At 40.8% G+C, this 19,513-nt stretch overlaps 2 protein-coding genes and 1 non-coding gene across 5 annotated transcripts in view; all 3 read left to right on the top strand.

Moving 5' to 3' along the window:
• Positions 1-2,383: 2,383 nt before the first annotated feature.
• il13ra1 (interleukin 13 receptor, alpha 1) lies at positions 2,384-12,501 on the top strand. 2 transcript variants are annotated; one of them, XM_005931610.1, is made up of 10 exons: positions 2,384-2,676; positions 3,207-3,349; positions 4,007-4,121; positions 4,240-4,339; positions 7,612-7,799; positions 8,156-8,289; positions 9,314-9,443; positions 9,743-9,839; positions 9,964-10,039; positions 10,261-12,501. In XM_005931610.1, the coding sequence occupies exons 1-10, from the start codon at positions 2,619-2,621 to the stop codon at positions 10,354-10,356; spliced, it is 1,137 nt and encodes a 378-aa protein (XP_005931672.1). In that variant the 5' UTR covers positions 2,384-2,618; the 3' UTR covers positions 10,357-12,501. The 2 variants fall into 2 exon arrangements, with proteins under 2 accessions (XP_005931672.1, XP_005931671.1); XM_005931609.1 differs by having other exon boundaries at positions 4,004-4,121.
• Positions 12,502-16,179: 3,678 nt separating this feature from the next.
• Positions 16,180-16,253, top strand: trnar-ucu. The gene has a single exon. It is a non-coding gene; the product is annotated as a tRNA-Arg (tRNA).
• A 1,975-nt stretch (positions 16,254-18,228) lies between these two features.
• Positions 18,229-19,513, top strand: part of kirrel1a (kirre like nephrin family adhesion molecule 1a) — a 32,753-nt gene continuing 31,468 nt past the window's right edge. For both annotated transcript variants that reach the window (XM_005931608.3, XM_005931607.3), the window contains exon 1: positions 18,229-18,541. In XM_005931608.3, coding sequence (XP_005931670.1) covers positions 18,496-18,541 — 46 coding nt within the window. In that variant the 5' untranslated portion in view covers positions 18,229-18,495. The remainder of the gene's footprint in view (positions 18,542-19,513) is intronic.

Here is a 19,513-nt window from a genome sequence, read left to right as displayed (position 1 = left end):
GACGACAGTCCATTTTTATAAGTCTTTGCTTGAAGGTATGAGTGGCTGTCCATGCTCTTTCTCTGCCTGGGGAACAGGGTCAGACATCAGTTACTTCATTACTTACACATAGCTAGTAGTGGGTTGGACCTCTTTTTGCCATCAGAACTGCATCAGTTCTTCATTGCATAGATACAAGATGCTGGAAACATTCGTCAGAGATTCTGGTCCATATTGACACAACAACATCAAATCTGCAGCAAATTTGTTGGCCGCACATCCATGATGTGACTTTCCTGTTTAGCCACATCCCAAAGATGCTCTATTAGACAGCGATCTGCTGACCGTGATGGTCATTTGACTCATCGTTATGTTCAAGTTTAAGTTTACGATGTTTTAGACCAGTTGGGCTTTGTGACATGGCGTGTTATCCTGCTGGAAGAAGATGGGAATACTGTGGTCTTGAAGGGATGGACATGGCCTGCAACAATTATCAAGGAGGCTGTGGCAGCTAAATTAACATTCGGCTAAAAAAAAAAAAGCCCAAAGTCCCCAAAATGATCCCCAAACCATAACACCACCACCAGAACCCTGAAATACCCATACAAACCAAGATGGATCCACGCTTTCATGGTATTTGTTCCAAATCTTGACCCTACCCCTCAGATTATTGAAGACGACCATGTGTGACTCTCTCACTGCCCCGTTTCTTTGACTACACCAGCTAAGAATGACATGAGAGGTGTTATTTTTCTATTTTTTTAACTAATGTATCAACAATTAAATTGGGTCTACAGCCACAGCATGCACCGCTAACATGTAAAAAACATGAAATATGAAGGTACAAGTTTCACAAGACATCATTAAAATATTATTTGCATGCACCACGGTGTAATGGTCACAGATGGTAGCTTTGCAAAACAGAAAACTGTCTCTTAATGTTGCGACACGCTGAAACATCTCAAGGTTACAATAACAATAGCATGTGTTGAAAGCAACAACAGCTGTTGTTCCCGTGTGCCTTTTGCTCATAAATACGTGATCACACTCAGGACACCAGGTCCTACAAGGCATCACAAGCTAAAAACGCAATGACACAACATTTCAGACATTGCAGCATTAAAAAGGTAAAATGTCCCTGATAAACTTGGATAGAACAGCATAACAAGAAATCTGATCATGTTGTCTTCTTAAATAACTGAACATCAACTTTACAGTAAAATATTGTTTTTAAAAAATAAAGTTTTAATCCTGTTGGAGTGATGCTTGTGAATGACTTGTGCAAACCTAGTGTTGTTAGCTGTCTACGCCTGCTTGGCTGCAAGAAGACCATGTTAGTCTACAACTGGTGCAGAGATGCAGAGCCTGATGTAAGCACATGGTTACACTGTGTTGGTGTATTGTGACCTTTGTGCTGCCCTCTTCAGATATCTCAGGCAGTCGTGTGTAAATACTTCAGGAAAGTAAACACTCTGAAAGCTCCTGGACCAGACAACATTCCAGGTCGAGTTTTCAAAGCATGTGCCCACCAGCTGGCAGATGTCCTGACATCATGGTGCGGCGACAACAACCTGCTGCTTAACCAAGGAGCTCATCGTGGATTACAGGGGACTGCAGAGAGGAGGCCACACCCCCATCCCCCATCCACGTCCTTTTCACACTCCTGCCGTCCGGCAGGCGGTTCAGGAGCATCCAGACCCGCACTACCAGACACAGAGACATTTTTTACTCACAAGGCCATCAGACCTTTGAACTGCTGATATTCCATACACACCACTACACACTCACTACAATTACAGGACTCTGCACACCGTCACTTCAACAAATGCCACTTAAATGCTTGTTGCACAACTTTGCACAACCTGTAAATACTCTTGCACAAACGCGTAAATACCAACTCGTCTCAACTCTCTAATATTTAATACTTTTTTTCTCTCCTTTTCTGCACACTCTCTATATGCTCATGTAAAGCTGAGGAGCACAAGCCAAAGAATTTCATTATGGATAAATGTGGCTACACTTTTTATCCGTACATGACAATAAAACGTGAAACTTTGTCCAAGCCTTTAAACGTTTTCACATACTTACAGACTACCTGCAGGTCTTAACACGTTCTCACTCCACACAGCACATTCTACCGGCTGTTGGGGGACCAGCAGCAGCCAATGTTTGTTTGTTTTTTTGTCTTTACGCCCCTGTTTGTTAGATTTTGTTTGGTTAGAGTTCTGAAACTTACAAATGTGTCTTAGTAGTTGTGCAAAGGTTTATCATAGGTTATTTGTTTTACATAAAAAATAGAATATGTGTACTGAAAAATATGACTTCTAAAAAAAGGAAGAAAGCACAACATTGCCTGTCAGTGCGTGCGTCAGCGTGTCTACATCAGAAGGAGGAAGCGCACCACCCACTTCCAGCCTCCCACTATTTTTCTGTGCCTTCCTCCCAAGAAGCTGGAAGCGAAAGTAGATCAGAGACATGTCAGACGTCTCTCTGCTTTTGCCTTCTGAACAGCTGTGACCACACAGAGTCTGAGAAGCAGGGGACCCCGTTTCAAGAGCGCGTCCCCCGCTCTCCTCACAACAGAAACTCAGGAGATAGAAAGTTTTCAGGGGGAGAGCTGAACACACGGGATCAGCAGGATGTTCCCAAGTTTGTTAGTTCTGTGCTGCCTGTCTCTGACGATCGAATCCAGTCACGGTAAGACGATCTACACGTCCACGCTTACAACACATTTACCTGGGTTTTTGTTATTGCCTGCTTCTTTGACACCTTTTCCCAGTTTTCTCGCTCGGGTCATTTGCGGTGATTCCCACTAGTGACGTCACGTCTGGCATTCGCCACTGTGTAGCGGGACAGTAAAACGGACTCTGGAAAAAGAGAAAACTTTGTGGGAGAATGTGTTTCGTGTAAATCCCCCATGTTAGTATTCCAATCCGGATTCTGTTTACGTGACAGAAACAGGAGGAATCTGACTTTTTTTAAATTATCCACGTAGAAATCCGAAAGCAGGATCAGATCTGGTAAATAGACTGTTCAGCAGTCTGCGTAACAGCACCTGGCAGTTACGCAGACGTGTGAATGTTCTCTAAGCCTTGAGGGAAAGATTTTTTCCCTCCTGAGTGACTGGCTCAGCGCAACAGCTTGCTTGGCGAGCCACATAAAGCGTCTTTATTCGCTGATCCTGCAGATGTTGACTCATTTTCTGTTCTTTCTCCTTCTTCACTAAGGCGAAATCTTACCACCACGAAATGTGTCCCTGCGGAGGATTAACGACTTTGATCATAACGTGACCTGGGTACCACCAGAGAATTCTGTCGATTACTATTATAAAGTGTCTACAAATACAAACGGACAAAAATATGAATCCACTGTAAGTACGCTTATATGTGTATATGCTTACTTTAAAACCTCGTATATTCATTGTGATTACACAACGTTTATACCCCATAATTTAAAAGTCTTTCATCAGTTAATAACCAATAATTCCCGGAAAGACCGCTGCTAAGAGACTGCAAGTAATCTCAACCACCTCCTGGAAGTAGAGGCTCATTATTTGCATACTGCTGAAAAACATTTTCAGATATGAAAAGTAGGTTTGAGTAATTTCTAGATTTTGTATAGACAACCGCTATTTTAAGTTTTGAGGGGAAGACTGTGTTGTGTTGCAGCGTACCGTTTCTCCAGCTGCACTCTTGTGGACTTCACCTGTTTTAAGCCATGACAGCTACAGCTGTGTGTATGTGTGGCACTGAGTCCTGGGCTTTCTAGATCTCGCGTGGTAACCGCACCACTGTCTTCACCCTCCACATCTTCTCTCAGCCTTTGGTGTTTCTCGGCCTTCTTGTGTTCCTTCTTCCTGATGTTTCTCTCTCGGTATTGCTACATCTATTACCACAACCCTTTTCTTCTGCATGTACACCACAACTATGTCTGGTTGGTTAGCCAGTTCTTCAAACAAAAGATCTGGGATTGGTTTAGACTGTTTACTCAAATTAGTTTTTTTCTTCTCTTTTTCTCTTAATAGCAGGGCACTTCCTTAGTTTTGAAGGGGTTAATGAATGGAAACGTCTTAAATGTGTCTATCAGAAGTTTTTGGAATAAGTCATCAAGCGAGCCAGTGGTCGTCAGTGAAACTAATGCAGGTAATTCTCACCACTGACTCTGCTTTGTTGTAAAAAAATGCTTTTGAGCCACATATGAAGCAAATTGCTGTCTATGTGTTTGATTATTAATCTGTGTCTGTGTCTCTGTCGCTCTCAGAGCTGGTGACAGATTTTCAGTGCTACGTCCACTCCCCAAAGCAAACAAACTGCTCATGGTCACCAACCGGTATCGCCGCAGATCTCCGTTTCTTCTACAAGTATGTGCTTTTTTATTATGCAGTTTAAAGAAATAGAAATTCAGCATTACGCAGTACAGGTAGTTTTGTAATTTTGCAACACTTCCTGATAGTCAGTGGTCACTCTGAGCTGAAGTGGAAGTAATGAGCCAGAGTTCAATCAGGGCTAAATTCTTGTGTTTAATAGCTCTGTCTTTTTTGCCAGCTGCAGGCTGTTTGTTGGGGGTGTGGGGATTTATGCATACAAAACCAAACCATATTTGGCAATGTAACATTAAATGAAGAGGGTTAAGTGTTAACTCAAGCCAACTGTAACACGCCGGAGCCCTGGTATCCCAATGGACTGCCGTTTAAGGTCATGTATTTAAATAGGCAAAACCTAAGCAAATTAAGTAAACGTCTTCACAAACTTGAAACAAATACGTTGCAAGTAAAAAGAAAAAGAAAAAAAAGAAAAAACAAAGAAACCCAAAAGCAAATACTGAAATGAACTAAAGCAACACAGCGGTTTTCTGCATGACAATCCATAAAAATGAAGTGATCTTGGACACAAGTGGGGATCATGTATCCAAACGCATTTTTATTTATTTAACTTTTATATTGCCAATCCAGATCATAAGATATGTTACCAGTTTACATAGGAAACCCAAGACCTGCTGAATTGTACAAAGAGAAACTCTGCTGCTCGTTCAGTGTAGTCCTATTGCCCTCTTTTGTTTTAAAGGGCACACAGAATTATCATAAATAATAATTTAACACACATATAAAGGAAGTGGCAGCTTCCCACTCTCACTCTCTTTGTCACATCAACAGCAACATGACTTTATATTAAATGTATATGAGCCTCACCAAGGGGGAGGGGAGATGTGTCATGAGAGAGCACAAGAACATTTCTTATTAGAATGAGCAGCAGGACTCAGTTACACATTAACTCAGTTTTTGCATTGGCTGAACAAAACCAGAATTATTCACCCCTGCTCTTACCTAGGGCTGTCCCAGGGGAGGAACCTGGAGGCAGGTCTGTGCTCTGACACAGAAGTGCTCTTTTGGGGTAAAATGGTACATTTAATGTGCAGCTTGGTGATTAAAGGGCACCTGCATTAGAAGAAGGTATTTTAAATTTTCATCCACACTGCCCGGTAGCCAGTGCATCAAAGATAATATTGGAGAGGTATATGTTTATACCTCTGTGTGGAGTGGGCCACAGAGCTCCACTGTTATCCATGACCCTAACACTTAAATGAGGTGTTTCTGCTGTGAATAACCTACCACACCCTGCGGAGTCAACTAACTTAGATAAATGTCTCGCGAGCTGTCGAGCGTAAAGTGAGAGGTTTCTGTATTACGAAAGTGGCTCTGTTTTTAACTGGCTAAATCACTACGCTAACTTGTAGCGAACACGTAACAAGTTCAGGAGCAGAGCATTTTTTTGTAAATCGGCTATAAGCACCACATTTTCACTGAGTCTTTTATTTACAGCATTTCAAGTGTATTATAAATTCTCTACTATATATATACTGGTGTTTTATATGTGCAGGTTGTTAGGCGTGAATACTAAAACCACTGAGTGAAGAGCAAACTGTGCCTAGTGTGGGTGAAATTTCTGTTATTAAAGTCTGCAACACAGTCAGCTGTGGTCAAGCTAATGTAATTGCTGGATGCAGGAGAGCTAACACACATCAAACATCACAGTTCTACAGTCACGAGAGCGCTAACCTTGGGATGTCCCAGCGTCCCTTTGATAATATCACACACACTCTTTGTATCTTTTCAGTTACAACAGTCTTTTGTCCCACCCGGGCTGTTGCTGGCCAGGGAAGACTTTCCCACTATCTATTTTCCAGGAAGCACCTGGCACTGGTCTTCTTGGGAGTTTCCCTAACAATTAGAGGTTAACTTAGTGAAACATCGTTAAGCATATCTAAGAAGTTTTCACCAGGTCATATTGACACACACACATCCTTCATCTAAGAAGGTCAAACAAAATCCAACAGTAAAGTTCTAAAGACCTAAATCTAAATGTGAATTTCCCCCCCGTTACACTAGCATTATAAGGAATTATAATCATTATATCCTCATATCATTATAAGGGAATGGGTAGGGGGCGCTCACGGGGATCATTTTTTGTGGAAGAAGAGTCTTATGACCTGTGAAATGCTGCTTTTTATATGAGCACGCTCAGAAGCTGAAGCAGAAAGCTCTGCTTAACAGTGATAACTTTGATCTCCAGCAGGGGTTTTAGGTTCAAACTTATATACCCCTCTGATCTTGCTAAACTTGTTGATTGACCTCTGGGAAGGTTTCAGTACACAAATGTACACAATGGCATTCATTTGGAGAGTGTTATTCCTCACTGTCCACTGATTTTGTCAGGATGCTGTTGAAATCACTCAAAAATGTGAGAATTGTGTGTTTAAGTTGTTGCTTCAAATGTGTTATGACTGCACTCTTGTATCCAAAGCACAAAGGCTAACTTTCACAATAGCGCCTCTATTGCCTCACCCGTCGACATCGTCGAGAAGTTCATTGTCAACAAACGTTTTAAAGTGTCTCAGATAACGAAGGTGACAATGACATTATTATGTGAACATCATGGTATTTGCACAATATTGTTACCAAGACGAGACTGAATCCAGAAGTCACTCCTGTTTTGTTAGGCTGCACAAAGACCCATTTTCCTATGAACTTTTGTCTTCTTTGTTTCCCAGTGAGAGCACAAATAAGGAAGTAAAAGAAACTGTTTAATTATACAGTTTCATAGATGTTAAATTAGTATCTTAAATTAAAATGTTTTTGGTTTTTGCATCACAAAACTTTACAAAACATTGCATAAAACTGCAGCATCGCTAGTCCACGTAGCAAAAGGCTGTAGTTCTAATGAATGCGTTGACACTCTAGGTTTCAACACATTCATGCGTCACAATTGTGTCCAAACTTGTACTGTAGGTACAAATATTGTACATGGTATTGATAACTGGCTGTTTCCCACCGGGTGGCTTCTTTGTTAAACACAGTTATTACATTTTGCATTTAAAATATCCAACAAAATGTCACGAGATTAAAGAAATACTTCAGATTTTATTATTTTATTCGGTGGCTGAGTCCCACAGTCCAAGTGATGCTGTTGTTGCACATTAGCAAGAAACACATTTCCCCTGCTTATTCTAATCACCAGCACCGAGAGGCAAAATCATGCCAGTGTCTTATTATTAGTTCATTGTTTTGTCCTTTCCTTTTGGAATATACCGTGTGTTGGTAGAAAAGTAAATCACCTTTTTCTTTATGTTTCCAAGGTCTGAGGATGAGTGGAATGAAATCGTCAGTGGAATAGAAGAATGCCCATCGTATACTTACACTGATGGTCTGAGGACTGGCTGTTATCTGCCAGTGAGCATACAACATGTTATAAGGGTCTTGTTTAACACAACACTGAACAACAAAACTGTCAGGAACACCTTCTCTAAAGACCTCATTGACTTTGGTAAGCTGTGTAGTGGTCAGTGCTAATTCAGAATTTAAAAGTAATGCGAGAGGAAACTTGTGTTGAAATACTTTTTGCTTCCTCATTCAGTTTCTGGGGTATAATTTGTTCTTTCTCTCCTTTCTTGGAAATATTTTAGCTGTTATCATGGTGTGTGTGTGTGTGTGTGTGTGTGTGTGTGTGGGGGGGGTGGCATGCATCTGTGTGTATCTAGCACTGTGTATTTTATGACACAATCTAGAACTACCAACTTTTCGAAAGGCAAAATACACACTGTTTTGCATTATGATTTGCATTTAAGGCACCTCTGGCTAGCTTGTACTAACTGCAACATCTGTCTGTTATTCTCTGTGCAGTGAGACCACCGCCCCTTAACTGGAAAGTCGAGAAAAGTGGGAATCAATTTAATATTACTTGGTACCCTCCTGAAGTGATTGCACAGGATGAGTGGGAATATATAATAAATTACACTAAGTGTGGTCAACTAAAAGTAAGAATAACAACAATACTATCTTACTTTGTCTGTCACGTCCATTAGTTTAAAGTAATGTGTGTTACGATTGTGTTGAAAAACGAATAACTGAAAGCACTTAGAGCATAGGTGTCAAACTCTGGCCCACGGGCCAAATTTGGCCCACAGCCTAATTACATTTGGCCCGCGAAGCCATACCAAATTACTATTAGAGCTGGCCTACTGGTATTATACAGCTAATATATATATTGTTTAGTATTAAGCTTTGCTTGTTCCATATTCAGTTTTTCAGCAAAACGTGTTTGAGTCCATAAGAAAAGATTCATTCTTATATCTGGAGGAATAAATATATTTCAATAAATACTAACGTTAGCCCGCGACTTTGTTCCAGTTTTGAATTTTTGCCCACTGTGTATTTGAGTTTGACACCCCTGACTTAGAGAATGAGTTCCAGCATTAGAGTGAAGTTGGAGGACACGGTAAGGAGTTCAAAACATTGTGTGGGAGCTCATATAAGACATGGGGTCCTTTGTGTTAAAAGACGTCTGTTAGAGGCTAACTCATATTTCAGTGGACAGATTATATAACCTTTTTTTTTTTTTTTTTAACTGGGAAAGTCTTGGAATCCCAGAGGGGGAGGAGGAAGTGGCTAAGGATCAGCTTCCAGGGCTCCCTCTGGAACAGGACTTAGCTTAAATACAACCTTAAGCCATGCTAGCATGATAGCTCTTGGTTTGGGAATAATGGTAGCCATCATATCCAGAGAAAATAAGAAGAGAAAATAAGGAGAAAATTACAGACTTTTCTCCAAGCAGCTAAAGCAGCTTTTTATTAAAAAAAAAAAAAAAACCTCATCAGTTATAGTGGCGGTTGTTATTATATTTGGCAGAAATTGACAGGGTCCCAAGTAGATGAGTCCAAATTAAATATTTAAATTTGTCCTTTATGGTTACGTGCTGAATTTTGCAAACTCACTGATGTTTCTCTCAGGATGAAGTTTTAATCAACTGATTCAATCGTTTCCCTCAAACACTTTTCACAGAGTCCAATAATACTAAAAGAAAAAACATCACACGAGCTGGACCGGGTCCCTCACTGTAGCTACAGCATGGCTATCAAAGCAAAGTATGGAGAAAAAGGAGAAACACCGTGGACCGACCAACAATATTTTGGTAAAGTCATTTTCTGTTTTGTGTCTTTTTTCTAATCTTGTGTTAATAAAAAACAGAATGCACTGACTTATTATTTGTTTTTAAATTATAAAGGCCATACATTCTTCTCTGGGGTGGCTCTAGTGCAGGTCATCTGCTAATCAGAAGATAGTTTTATCCCTGGGTGTAAATGGATGAATGAAGCCGACATGTTATTTTCTCTATTAAAAAAAGCTGAAAGGGGAAAGTAACATCAAAGGCTGAAACATGAAACTGTTTCATTGTTGCTGAAATGAATGCTTATATGTGTTTGCATGCAGAAGCAGACTCAGGCTTCAGTCCATTAGTGTTTCTTGCGATTACAGTCCCATTGGTGGTTGCCACCCTGACAGTCCTGACTGTGATGTGTTACCAGAAGTAAGTAAAAAGTCTCTTCTTCTTACTGAATGGATCCTGTTGTTCGTTGGCTTTGTTTTGGTTTTATTTTGTTCTGCTTTTTTGGGGCTGCGCTAACCTCTGATATCTAACTGTCTCTGTGTAGAAACAAGGATACTATCTTTCCCAAAGTACCAGAGCCTCGGGATCTCCTCAGTGATATCTGCGACAACAACAATAAGGTGAGTTTTTTGCTCTTAGGTGTACTTGTGTGCTCGTTTCTCCTTTTCTTTTTCTTTGTAAGTGCATGCTTCTCATAATCACCGAGGTACTGCAAATTCTTAGAACTGCATTTGTTGTTGTTGTTGTTGTTGTTGTTTTTCTTTGAATGCCAGGCTACAGTTGGCTTTCTCTTAAACACTATCACATTTTCTTTTCTACTTCTTCTTCTTCCTCTTTTCAGACGGCCCTGTGCAACTTTCAGGCCATGGCGGTGGAAGAAGACAACTGTAAAATTGCTCTTGTGGTAGAGCCCAAAATCAACAAGCCAGACTGGTGATAAGTGCCCGACGTCCCCTCGTGCTCCCAAAGAAGAAGAGCTGCTGCTGCTTCAGCACTTTGTATTTAGTGCTGCTAAAATCTGACGCCATGAGTCTCACAGGGAAATACAACACTGCATGTCTTTATCATCCCTATGGAGTGACACACAACATATACCAACGCATTAAGTTGATTCTGTATTCACAGCAATGCTCCCATGGCATTTTGATCCCTTATCAACATGCTTTGTTTGCACACCGAAGTGGTTCCTTTTTTGGAAATCATGTCGGTTACATAATCGAGCCTAACACAGACGTCCATTTTAGTGCAGGGTCACAGCTTTGCATTGCACCGCCATGTGTCAGACACTGTGAGGCTCTTTGGACCCGTCTGCTGCTGATACAGATGAAACAACAACAACTGCAACCCCATCGGCAGCAGACAGTAGGCGGTTGGTCGTGAGCTGAGCCTGAATGTTGAGTCAAATCAGAACAGCGTCATCCACGCATGTATCCCAACAGACTTACTACCTTTGCACCGCTTACAGGGCTGCGAAAAAGCCTTTGCCCCCTTCCCGATTGCCACACTTAAATGTTTTATCAAGGAAATATTAGCATTAGGTAACACAAGTGAAAATAAAATGCAGGTTTTAAATAATGATTTCATTCATTAAGGAAACAAATCTATCCAAAACTACTGTTTCCTATGTAAAAAAGTAACTAAAATGTAACTAAAAAATTGTTGGATGGCCTGAAATATGTAAGTGTGACAATCATTAAGTGGGCAAATACTTTTTCACACCGCCCCAATGGTGTCACTGTCACAGCTTAAATGTTTTTACTTCATATATATGGAAGACTTACTGAGCCAGTCTGCTGTTGACCTGTGAGCACTGTCCCTGTCCAGCTGCCATTAACTGTATTAACTGCCTTGGATTTCTTGCAGCCTAGTATGCTGTACATAAGAAACAAAGACATGCCCAGCTTTCTGAGAGTATACGATGTAATGAATGTATCACTTAGTTGCCTACTTTACTAAGAGTAAAAAACAAAAAAACAGGGAACAGATTTGCCGTCTTTTGTTTTAGACGGCCAGAAGGCTGAAAGGTTATACCCACATGTCCTTATGAATCATCAGCCTTATTGTTTGGTCTGTTAGTGGACAGTAGTCTGGGAAATACCTCATGCTCTTGGAGGAAGGAAATGGTGAACTTTTTATCAGAAGCAGAGGCTGATGATTTAGCTTTTAACAGCACCATGTTTCTCCAGCAGGCCTTTAACAGAGGATATCAGCCTTGATGAAAGGAACACCCTGTGCTTGTTTACCTTTTTACTTTTTTCTCAAGTAGAGATATAAACCACCTTCTTAAGTTTCTTTTTAACTAATGCTTCCACGTTTGCCCCGTAGCCAGTCACACGGCTGATTCGTCACCTCAGTGGTGCTCACGGTCGAACGTATAGTTTGGCTTCTCCTCCTGGACACTTAAACGCAGTGTAAAAACACAGAAGTCTTTGTGTGATAGTGTTTAAATGTTTTGATGAAATTATTATAGTGTTCAATGCTGAAAATAAGTTTATAATTGACTTTATTTTACTTCCTCTGATCTGCTTTTTTTAATGTCCCACAAGTAAGATTGTTTTTCATCTTTTTTTTCTTTTTTGTGGTTTTTACACATTTCTCATGAAGTATTGAGTCTTTCTCGTGTTTGTTTGGGTTCATGTGTGGGACTTCCAGATAAGCTAACTGAGCTTAGACTTCATGTGGAAAATACAGAAATCTAATTTCTCCTCTAAGAAATTTGATTTCTGTATTTATACTTACTTTTTTTTTTGCTCTAAGTCTCAGCAAAAAAAGTGAGTAAGTATATTTTCTCCATATGTTTCTCATCGTGTTAATTTTAAGAAGACTGTATACTAAATAATGCATACTTAATATTGTGTATAAATATAGACAGATAATAGATATAGAGAACTAACTGTTTATGTTTCTGTCCTCGACTGTTTCACAAGATTGGACCAAACAAGCCATTTGATGCTGTCTGTCTTTTATTCTTTAAAGTATGCTTCCTGGCAGCTTGCTGCACTCTTCCTGGGCCCTGTTCCAGGAGGGAGGTTCAACAAAACTTCGACTTTAAAAATAAACTCTCAGTTGATTACCTTTGAAATCGCAAATTTTTTCCCCCTTCAGTTTTCAGATCCAGAACAGTTGATCAGAGATTTCGATGAACTCTGAGTATATTTACTCTTTCATGTGCGTGTTCAGGATGTTTATTAAGTAGGGAAAGAAAAACCATCATCAATGGAGCTCCATTATCAGGATTGCCCGTGGGTAAATAAACAGCAACGCCTCCGTTTTAATCCTGTGGACCGAGGAATGTGAACACAGCGCAGACTGTGGCATTTATCTTAAAAAACAAGAGGGGAGAAGAGAGATTGTAATGAGCTTATCATCACTGACAGTACAAAAATTTGAATATGCAACATATCATTTTCCAGAATGTTTGCTGTTATTTACTCAGCTTTAATTTTCATTAGATAAAGCCAGAGTCCAGGCCAAATTCAAATTTGCCGCCACAATATGCTAACATCTGCTTTTGCTCATCTTTGCTGTACGTATGTGGCCGGTCTCTCTGGCCACGTGGACAAACACCTGACAGGGGCACAACGTTCTCCACAGCCACTGTTTCTAGATGGCGGGGCAACATGGCGGCTTCTGCAAACCTGTTTATTTTCTGTTTATGAGAATGCATGAATTTGTTGGCAGAGGTAACTGCACACGTTTCAGTGAGCAGGAGGCCAAGATTTTTTTTATGTGTCGTGTGTTAGATTGTTTTTCTTTTTTACACATTTCTCATGAAGTATTGAGTCTTTCTTATGTTGAATTGACAGTTTGTTTGGGTTCATGTGCGGGACTTCCAGATAAGCTACTTGAACTTGGACTCCAGTTTCATGTGAAAAATACAGACATCAAATTTCTCCTCTAAGTCTCAGCAAAAAAATATGAAAAAGTATATTTTCTCCATATGTTTCTCATCGTGTTAATTTTAAGAAGACTGTATACTAAATAATGCATACTTAACATTGTGTGAAAATATAGACGGATAATAGATATAGAGAACTAACTGTTTATGTTTCTGTCCTCGACTGTTTCACAAGATTGGACCAAACAAGCCATTTGATGCTGTCTGTCTTTTATTCTTTAAAGTATGCTTCCTGGCAGCTTGCTGCACTCTTCCTGGGCCCTGTTCCAGGAGGGAGGTTCAACAAAACTTTAAAAATAAACTCTGAGTTTATTACCTCTGAGATTGCAATTTCAGTTCCAGAACAGCTAATCAGAGAAGTTCGAGGAACTCTGAGTATGTTTGAAATGTATATGTCATGTGCAGTTGTGACTGCACACAAATCAGTGAGCATGAGTAAAACATGTTTTTTTTCCTATTCAATAATCTCGAAAAATGTCTAACTGTGCCTTAGTGTCCACTTTTTCTCCAAATAACTACATTTTTAAATGGATTTCCAAATATTTTTGAACAACAGCAACAAATTTCCTTAATATACTATTGTGTTCTTTATATAGTTATTTTCCCCTTCTGTCATTTTGTCATCATACTGTAACCAACATGCACCTCATTCGTCTGTACGAGTATTACCAGCACATAATATTTTGTGATCGGAATTTCACAATTTTGAATTTCGCAGCAAACGGTTTCTCAGATCCACTTCTGCAAATTATTTTTTCAAGGGTGTCGAGACAGTGTCAAAACTTAGGCAATACCAGCAAAGATTCAGAAGCAAAGCGAGTAAAGGCAGATCAAGTTTCACTGATTAGGGTCTCTGATCTAACAGAAATCAAAACCGAGGTATAGCGGGCTCAAAGAGCGCCATGTGTCCGCTGCTGGACGTAAACGGTTTATTTCCCTCTCTGAAGTTTCAGATCCCCTTAGTAGTAATGGCATCACACAACTTCAGAAGAACATGTTTCTCTTCAGTATAAGAAGGAAGTTGTGTAAGCTGCTTTAAATAGAAAAATGTGTGACCTGGAGAAACCAAAGATTCTTTTCTATAAATGGTCTTCCTTACGTTTTCTGTGAAGTGGCTAGCTTCTGTTAATCTTTCGGTCTCTAAGCCTGCATGCATGCGATTAAACCAAAGTCCAAATATCAGCACTCAAATTTCAAGCTGAGGGACGTGTCTGTGCTTGTGGACTCTGAGTCTTGTGTCCATTTTAAGGATGCCAGTTACATTAGATTTGGGTGGAAGTTCCTTTGCAGGGTAGATGTGGGGAAACCGGGGCTGGTTGTCACATTGCTGGGTGTTGCCACTTTAGAGGCCACTGGGGAATTCTATTGATATCATACAGTTTGTAGTTTTCATGGGTCAGAGTAAGTTTTCTTGCTTTTGATGTTATTGTATTAAAAGATGAGACAATATTCGTCTTTTATAAAATGGTCACTTGTTAAAAAGCTTTGATTTAAATCAGTTTTTCACTAGCCAGCTAAAGGTTAAAACGTTGAGAGAAATGTTTTTGTTTTTCTTTCTTTCTTTTTTGTTTCTTTGTTGGAACAATGGTTTGTGTTGAGCCATACACCAAAGGAAGTATGATGTTGATGTATTGTGTGCCAGAACTGATTACGTGTTGTGATTACCCCTGGCAATTCAGGGAGAGAGTCTAGATCAAGACTAGCAACCTTAAAATGGAGATCCCTGAAAATTTGCTTACCTGGATGATCGAGCACACGTGGAGACTTAAAAAGGTTTAGAGTCGGTTTGATATTGATGTCATTCACTGTGGTTCTCGTGTTTACGCTGCCTTGCTCACTATTGCGCAGGTTACCTTGTGGGAAATCTTGCACAGACTGTTTTTGTCTTTTAAAAGATACAGACAACTGCTTTCATTAAAAAAATAATAAATATAAATGTTATCATTGATATTTTTATGGAATGTGGAAGTCGTTTTGTGTCAATTCCTTAATTTTACTTCTCTTAATTCACAATAATTACCACTGCTTGATCAGCAATTCATGCAGAACAAAAAGTGTAGCAACCAACCCTACTGTCAGCAAGACAAGTGTCTCCACAGCTGTACGACGGGACGAAACCCGGAGTGACATGGAATGAATCGAGATGTCTCACTCTGTGGTTTCTGGGGACGTGCACAACTGGATTCTGATGCAACCCTGGTGTAATGCCAGCAGGATGTCAGTCTCTTTAGTGAGTCTGCGCACCATTTCCACTCATAAACATAAAAACGACGGTGACGGTGGCCTGTAAAATTGACATTACACAGATATGAAATACTACACACAACAGCCGACATTAGAAAGCCATTTCATTTAAGCGTATTAAAGGCCGCCCGCTAAAACAGACGCTTAGTTTATGTGACGCTTAAGAAAAGCCTTTAATCGTTTTCGTTACTAAATCCGTCAACTTACCGACACTCAGCCTAAAAAATAAAACGTTTGGTTATTTTGCTCCCACAAAAACCATTTTCGCTCTGTGGGGCTATTCTAATAGCTTGCGCTAAGATACAATAATAACGCTTAGCGTCTCGATGGTGCAGTTTCAAAATTAAAGCCCCAGTTACGAACACACGTTAAATTATTATCTGCAGGCTTCGCGGCTTTTATTTTTTAACACACTAATTCTGGATTTCCGCTTACACACAGGCTAGCTTGACTCACTCCTCCCCTCATCGCTGTACAACAGCGGCCTCTCGTGGTCAAAACAAGGCACTGCCAATATGTCGGCTCAGAGTGGTCCTGATGCTGCGGGGATGCAGAGAGCGGCGGTATGAGAGGATGTGAAGTATGTAAACCTTGGCAGAGAGGGGTAATCCTGGCGCAGTCTCTGTGGCGCAATGGAATAGCGCGCTGGACTTCTAATCCAGAGGCTCCGGGTTCGAGTCCCGGCAGAGATGAGTCACTCTGTGTGCCGCACGGCAGACCTGCGATATTTTTCTTATCAAATTGTGCGGGTGACATTTTGATTGCATATGATCATGCTATTAATAGTGAGCCTTAACTGGGAGCTCAGAAGGTTGATGTTCAGCTACACAGAGCACACAAACATAAATTTAACCTCGAGTACAGATTTAATGCAGGAGCTGCAAACATGAGCCTGCCTGTTCTGATATCCCAGTCTGATTAGTTTATGCTCTCCTTACGTTACCTTATTTATGTCCTCTTTCAAGTCCTCACGCCTTTGGTACTGATTTAGTATTTATGTCTCCATTTTCAAGAAGCTTAAAACCCATAAAATAGATTTTATGGGTATATATATATAGCCATAACATCTTGGATTTAAACATTGGGATTTTTACCCCATTATATTTCTGTGTTTAAAAGCTTTAGTAAGAGTTTGATGAAAGTCATTTTCCAGTACCAAACATAACAATCCTAATCCAACTTTGCAATGTATTTTACTGTATATACTGCACTGTATGTATTTTAATGTCTTTTATTTAAAAAAAAAAGTGAAAACATTTAGACTTTTGACTGTGGCCAGTGCAGTGTATTCATAGCACCGCAAAAGCTTTTATCAGCCAGCATGTAGATGATTATTATTATTATTTATTATTATCGTTATTATTATTGTTATCAAAATATGATTACCTCAGGCTTTATCATTACTACATTTCGCCTCTAACATCCCCCGGTGAAATGTGTGCCTGCGCGCGCATATATTTTCGGGCATCTTGCTCTAGTAGTGGTCAAAGAACGCGCAGGGTAGGTCTGGGTCCTGAACGCAAGGGGGCGCTCCAGCATCAGCGTAATCCCCGCTACTTACAGCGAGTCGGGAGGAACCAGCTCAGTGTGGAGACCTACTGAGCTGTGACAGCTACAGTAGGCCTGTCACGGGAATCCGTCACTAAAACCACTCTCCTACATGATGTGGCAAGAATAAGGACATGGGGTGTTTAGTCATCACAGTGGCATCACTGCGCAGTCAGTATTATTCTAATGATGTCGCTGCGGATTCTGTTGCTATAATAATAATAACAGAAAAACTAAAAACCCTTGCTGTAACCCAATGCTTGTAGTATCTCCTCTTCTATTTTAGGTGCACTGTGCTTATATGTTGGTCATAACAACATTAGTTGTACACTACAGCCAATGTCATGACATTTGATTATAACATCAGTTTATTACTCTAAGCCGTCTGGATTCACATTAGTGTAATAATAAGTTTCTGTTCAAACAGATGACCTCACGTTGACCTTAATGTGTACATGTTGATAATTTTAGGGTTACAGCTTATTTCATTACCTAATTCCACACAGTAAGCAGGAGAAAACAAGCAGTTCCGGCTACAGCAAATGTGTCAAAATGATTATGCCTCTCTAAGCGGGTTTATTTTTTTATTTTTTTATTTATTTAATACCCCCCCCCCCCTTTTTTTTTTTTTACGGTGTTGGCCTGTTAAAGATCCAGAGGGAGAGGGAGAAGGGGGCAGTGCTGTGGCTCTGCTGACGTGATAGAAAGAGAGAGAGGAATGTGCCGCTAATGAGAATATGACGTCAAGTCGGACAGATTACTACACAACACCGGAAGTAGCGCGCAGGGTCATACTCAGTAAAGGTTTACATTTATTGTATTTCACTATCATTTTTGTTTTTACGTATCATAGAGGGTTAAGAAGAAATTAACGGCATTCGAGCCGTTAGAATATTATTTCTACTCGTCTATTATTTGAAATGAGCTCTCACATTTTGTCAGAGTTCCCTAAAAAGGAATAGTAATGCAAATAAAAATCTTAAAGTCACAGTAAACCCAACAGTATAAAGACCTTTCATACAGTGCTTCTGAGTAAATGCTTAGGAAGCAATGACATAGCTACTTAAAACCGCCTACTTCGAATTTTATTTTGTTTTGATGCTCAAACCGGAAGTAAGGTTTGTCATTGCCGCTCGCTTAGCGCCTCGGTGTAGTAGAAAACGGACTGCCGCTTGAGAGAGCAGGAGAGAGGTAAAGAAAAAAAAGCAGTGAAATGGTATAAAACTCGAGCCAGTGCAAGCCTAGTAAGGGGAGAGACGAGGAGGGACAACGCCAGAGGATTATTGTTCTGTCTGTAATTACCGTCAAAGTCCTGTAAACTCCCGCTTTTTGATGCTGTCCTCACGGAGGTTTGAGCCAATAACGGACTTATTGGTCGGCTGAACCATGCAGAGGCTGCTCCTCCTGAGTTTGGTGCTGAGTTTTCAAACTGGTAAGACTACATTTTCTCTTTCTTCCGAGCTCGAATAACTCAAATGTTTGTGTGTGTGTGTGTGTGTGTGTGTGTGTGTGTGTGTGTGTGTGTGTGTGTGTACATTAAGCTCAATGCACACGGAGCCTGTCTTTAGTTTTTACTGTGCGGTCTGTGTGTGTAGAAACTAACGAGTGGGGCTCTGATATGATTTCATTCTCATATGAACCGCAGCGATGGATCACCTTGTGAGCGCGTGTAGCTGCGTACGAGCACGCAGAGGGCGCGCGCGTGTGACTGCACCGCGGCAATTACACTCTTTTTTTTAGGATTATTGTCGCGCGCATCTGGCGTGCGACTACAGGCGTTCGATTGTGTGCGCGCGTGCGTCTAACTTGAACATGACTGGTGTGGCGCGCGCTCACCGGCCTAAATGACCTTTTGCGTATTTGACAAACTGCCAGCGCCGTTACTCAGACGGGTTGTGAGGCGCTGAGGACGTGACGGGAATGACAGTGATTGACCAGCGCTGCTCTACATGCCAGCAGCACTTCCACGCTGCTATCGCCTCTGAATGGCGTGTCAGTCAATGAGAGCTCTGCCACCATCTCCTGTAGTGATCCTCTGTGCTGAGAGGCAGCCGTCTCCCCCCCGTTTCCCCTCTGTCTGCCTCGCGCACACACACACCTCTCTCCTGCTCTACCTGTGCGCCTCATCCATTTCACCCTCTCCTTTGGCGTCCTTTGTGCATTTAAGCAGCAGTAGCCGCCATGCATCTGCACCCCCTCCCAACACACCAACACACACACACCGTACCTGTGGGGTGCCAGGTATGCTATTGGCTTATGATAATCACAGCTGTAGCCGAGTTGCTAGGAAACAGGAGGCTGAAGGAGGATGAGGAGAGGATAATTTCTCTAAGCTACCTGTTTGATTGAGGCATATCTGTGTGTCTTTGTGATTGCACAGCCACAGCAGACCTCCTATACCCCC

The sequence above is a fragment of the Haplochromis burtoni genome, unplaced genomic scaffold (genome assembly GCF_018398535.1).
Source record: "Haplochromis burtoni strain Fernald_Lab_line unplaced genomic scaffold, NCSU_Asbu1 Contig_143, whole genome shotgun sequence".
In the NCBI taxonomy this organism is placed as follows: domain Eukaryota; kingdom Metazoa; phylum Chordata; class Actinopteri; order Cichliformes; family Cichlidae; genus Haplochromis; species Haplochromis burtoni.
The sequence above is the reverse complement of the archived record's forward strand: the minus strand, read 5'-3'. Positions and strand labels throughout refer to the sequence as shown.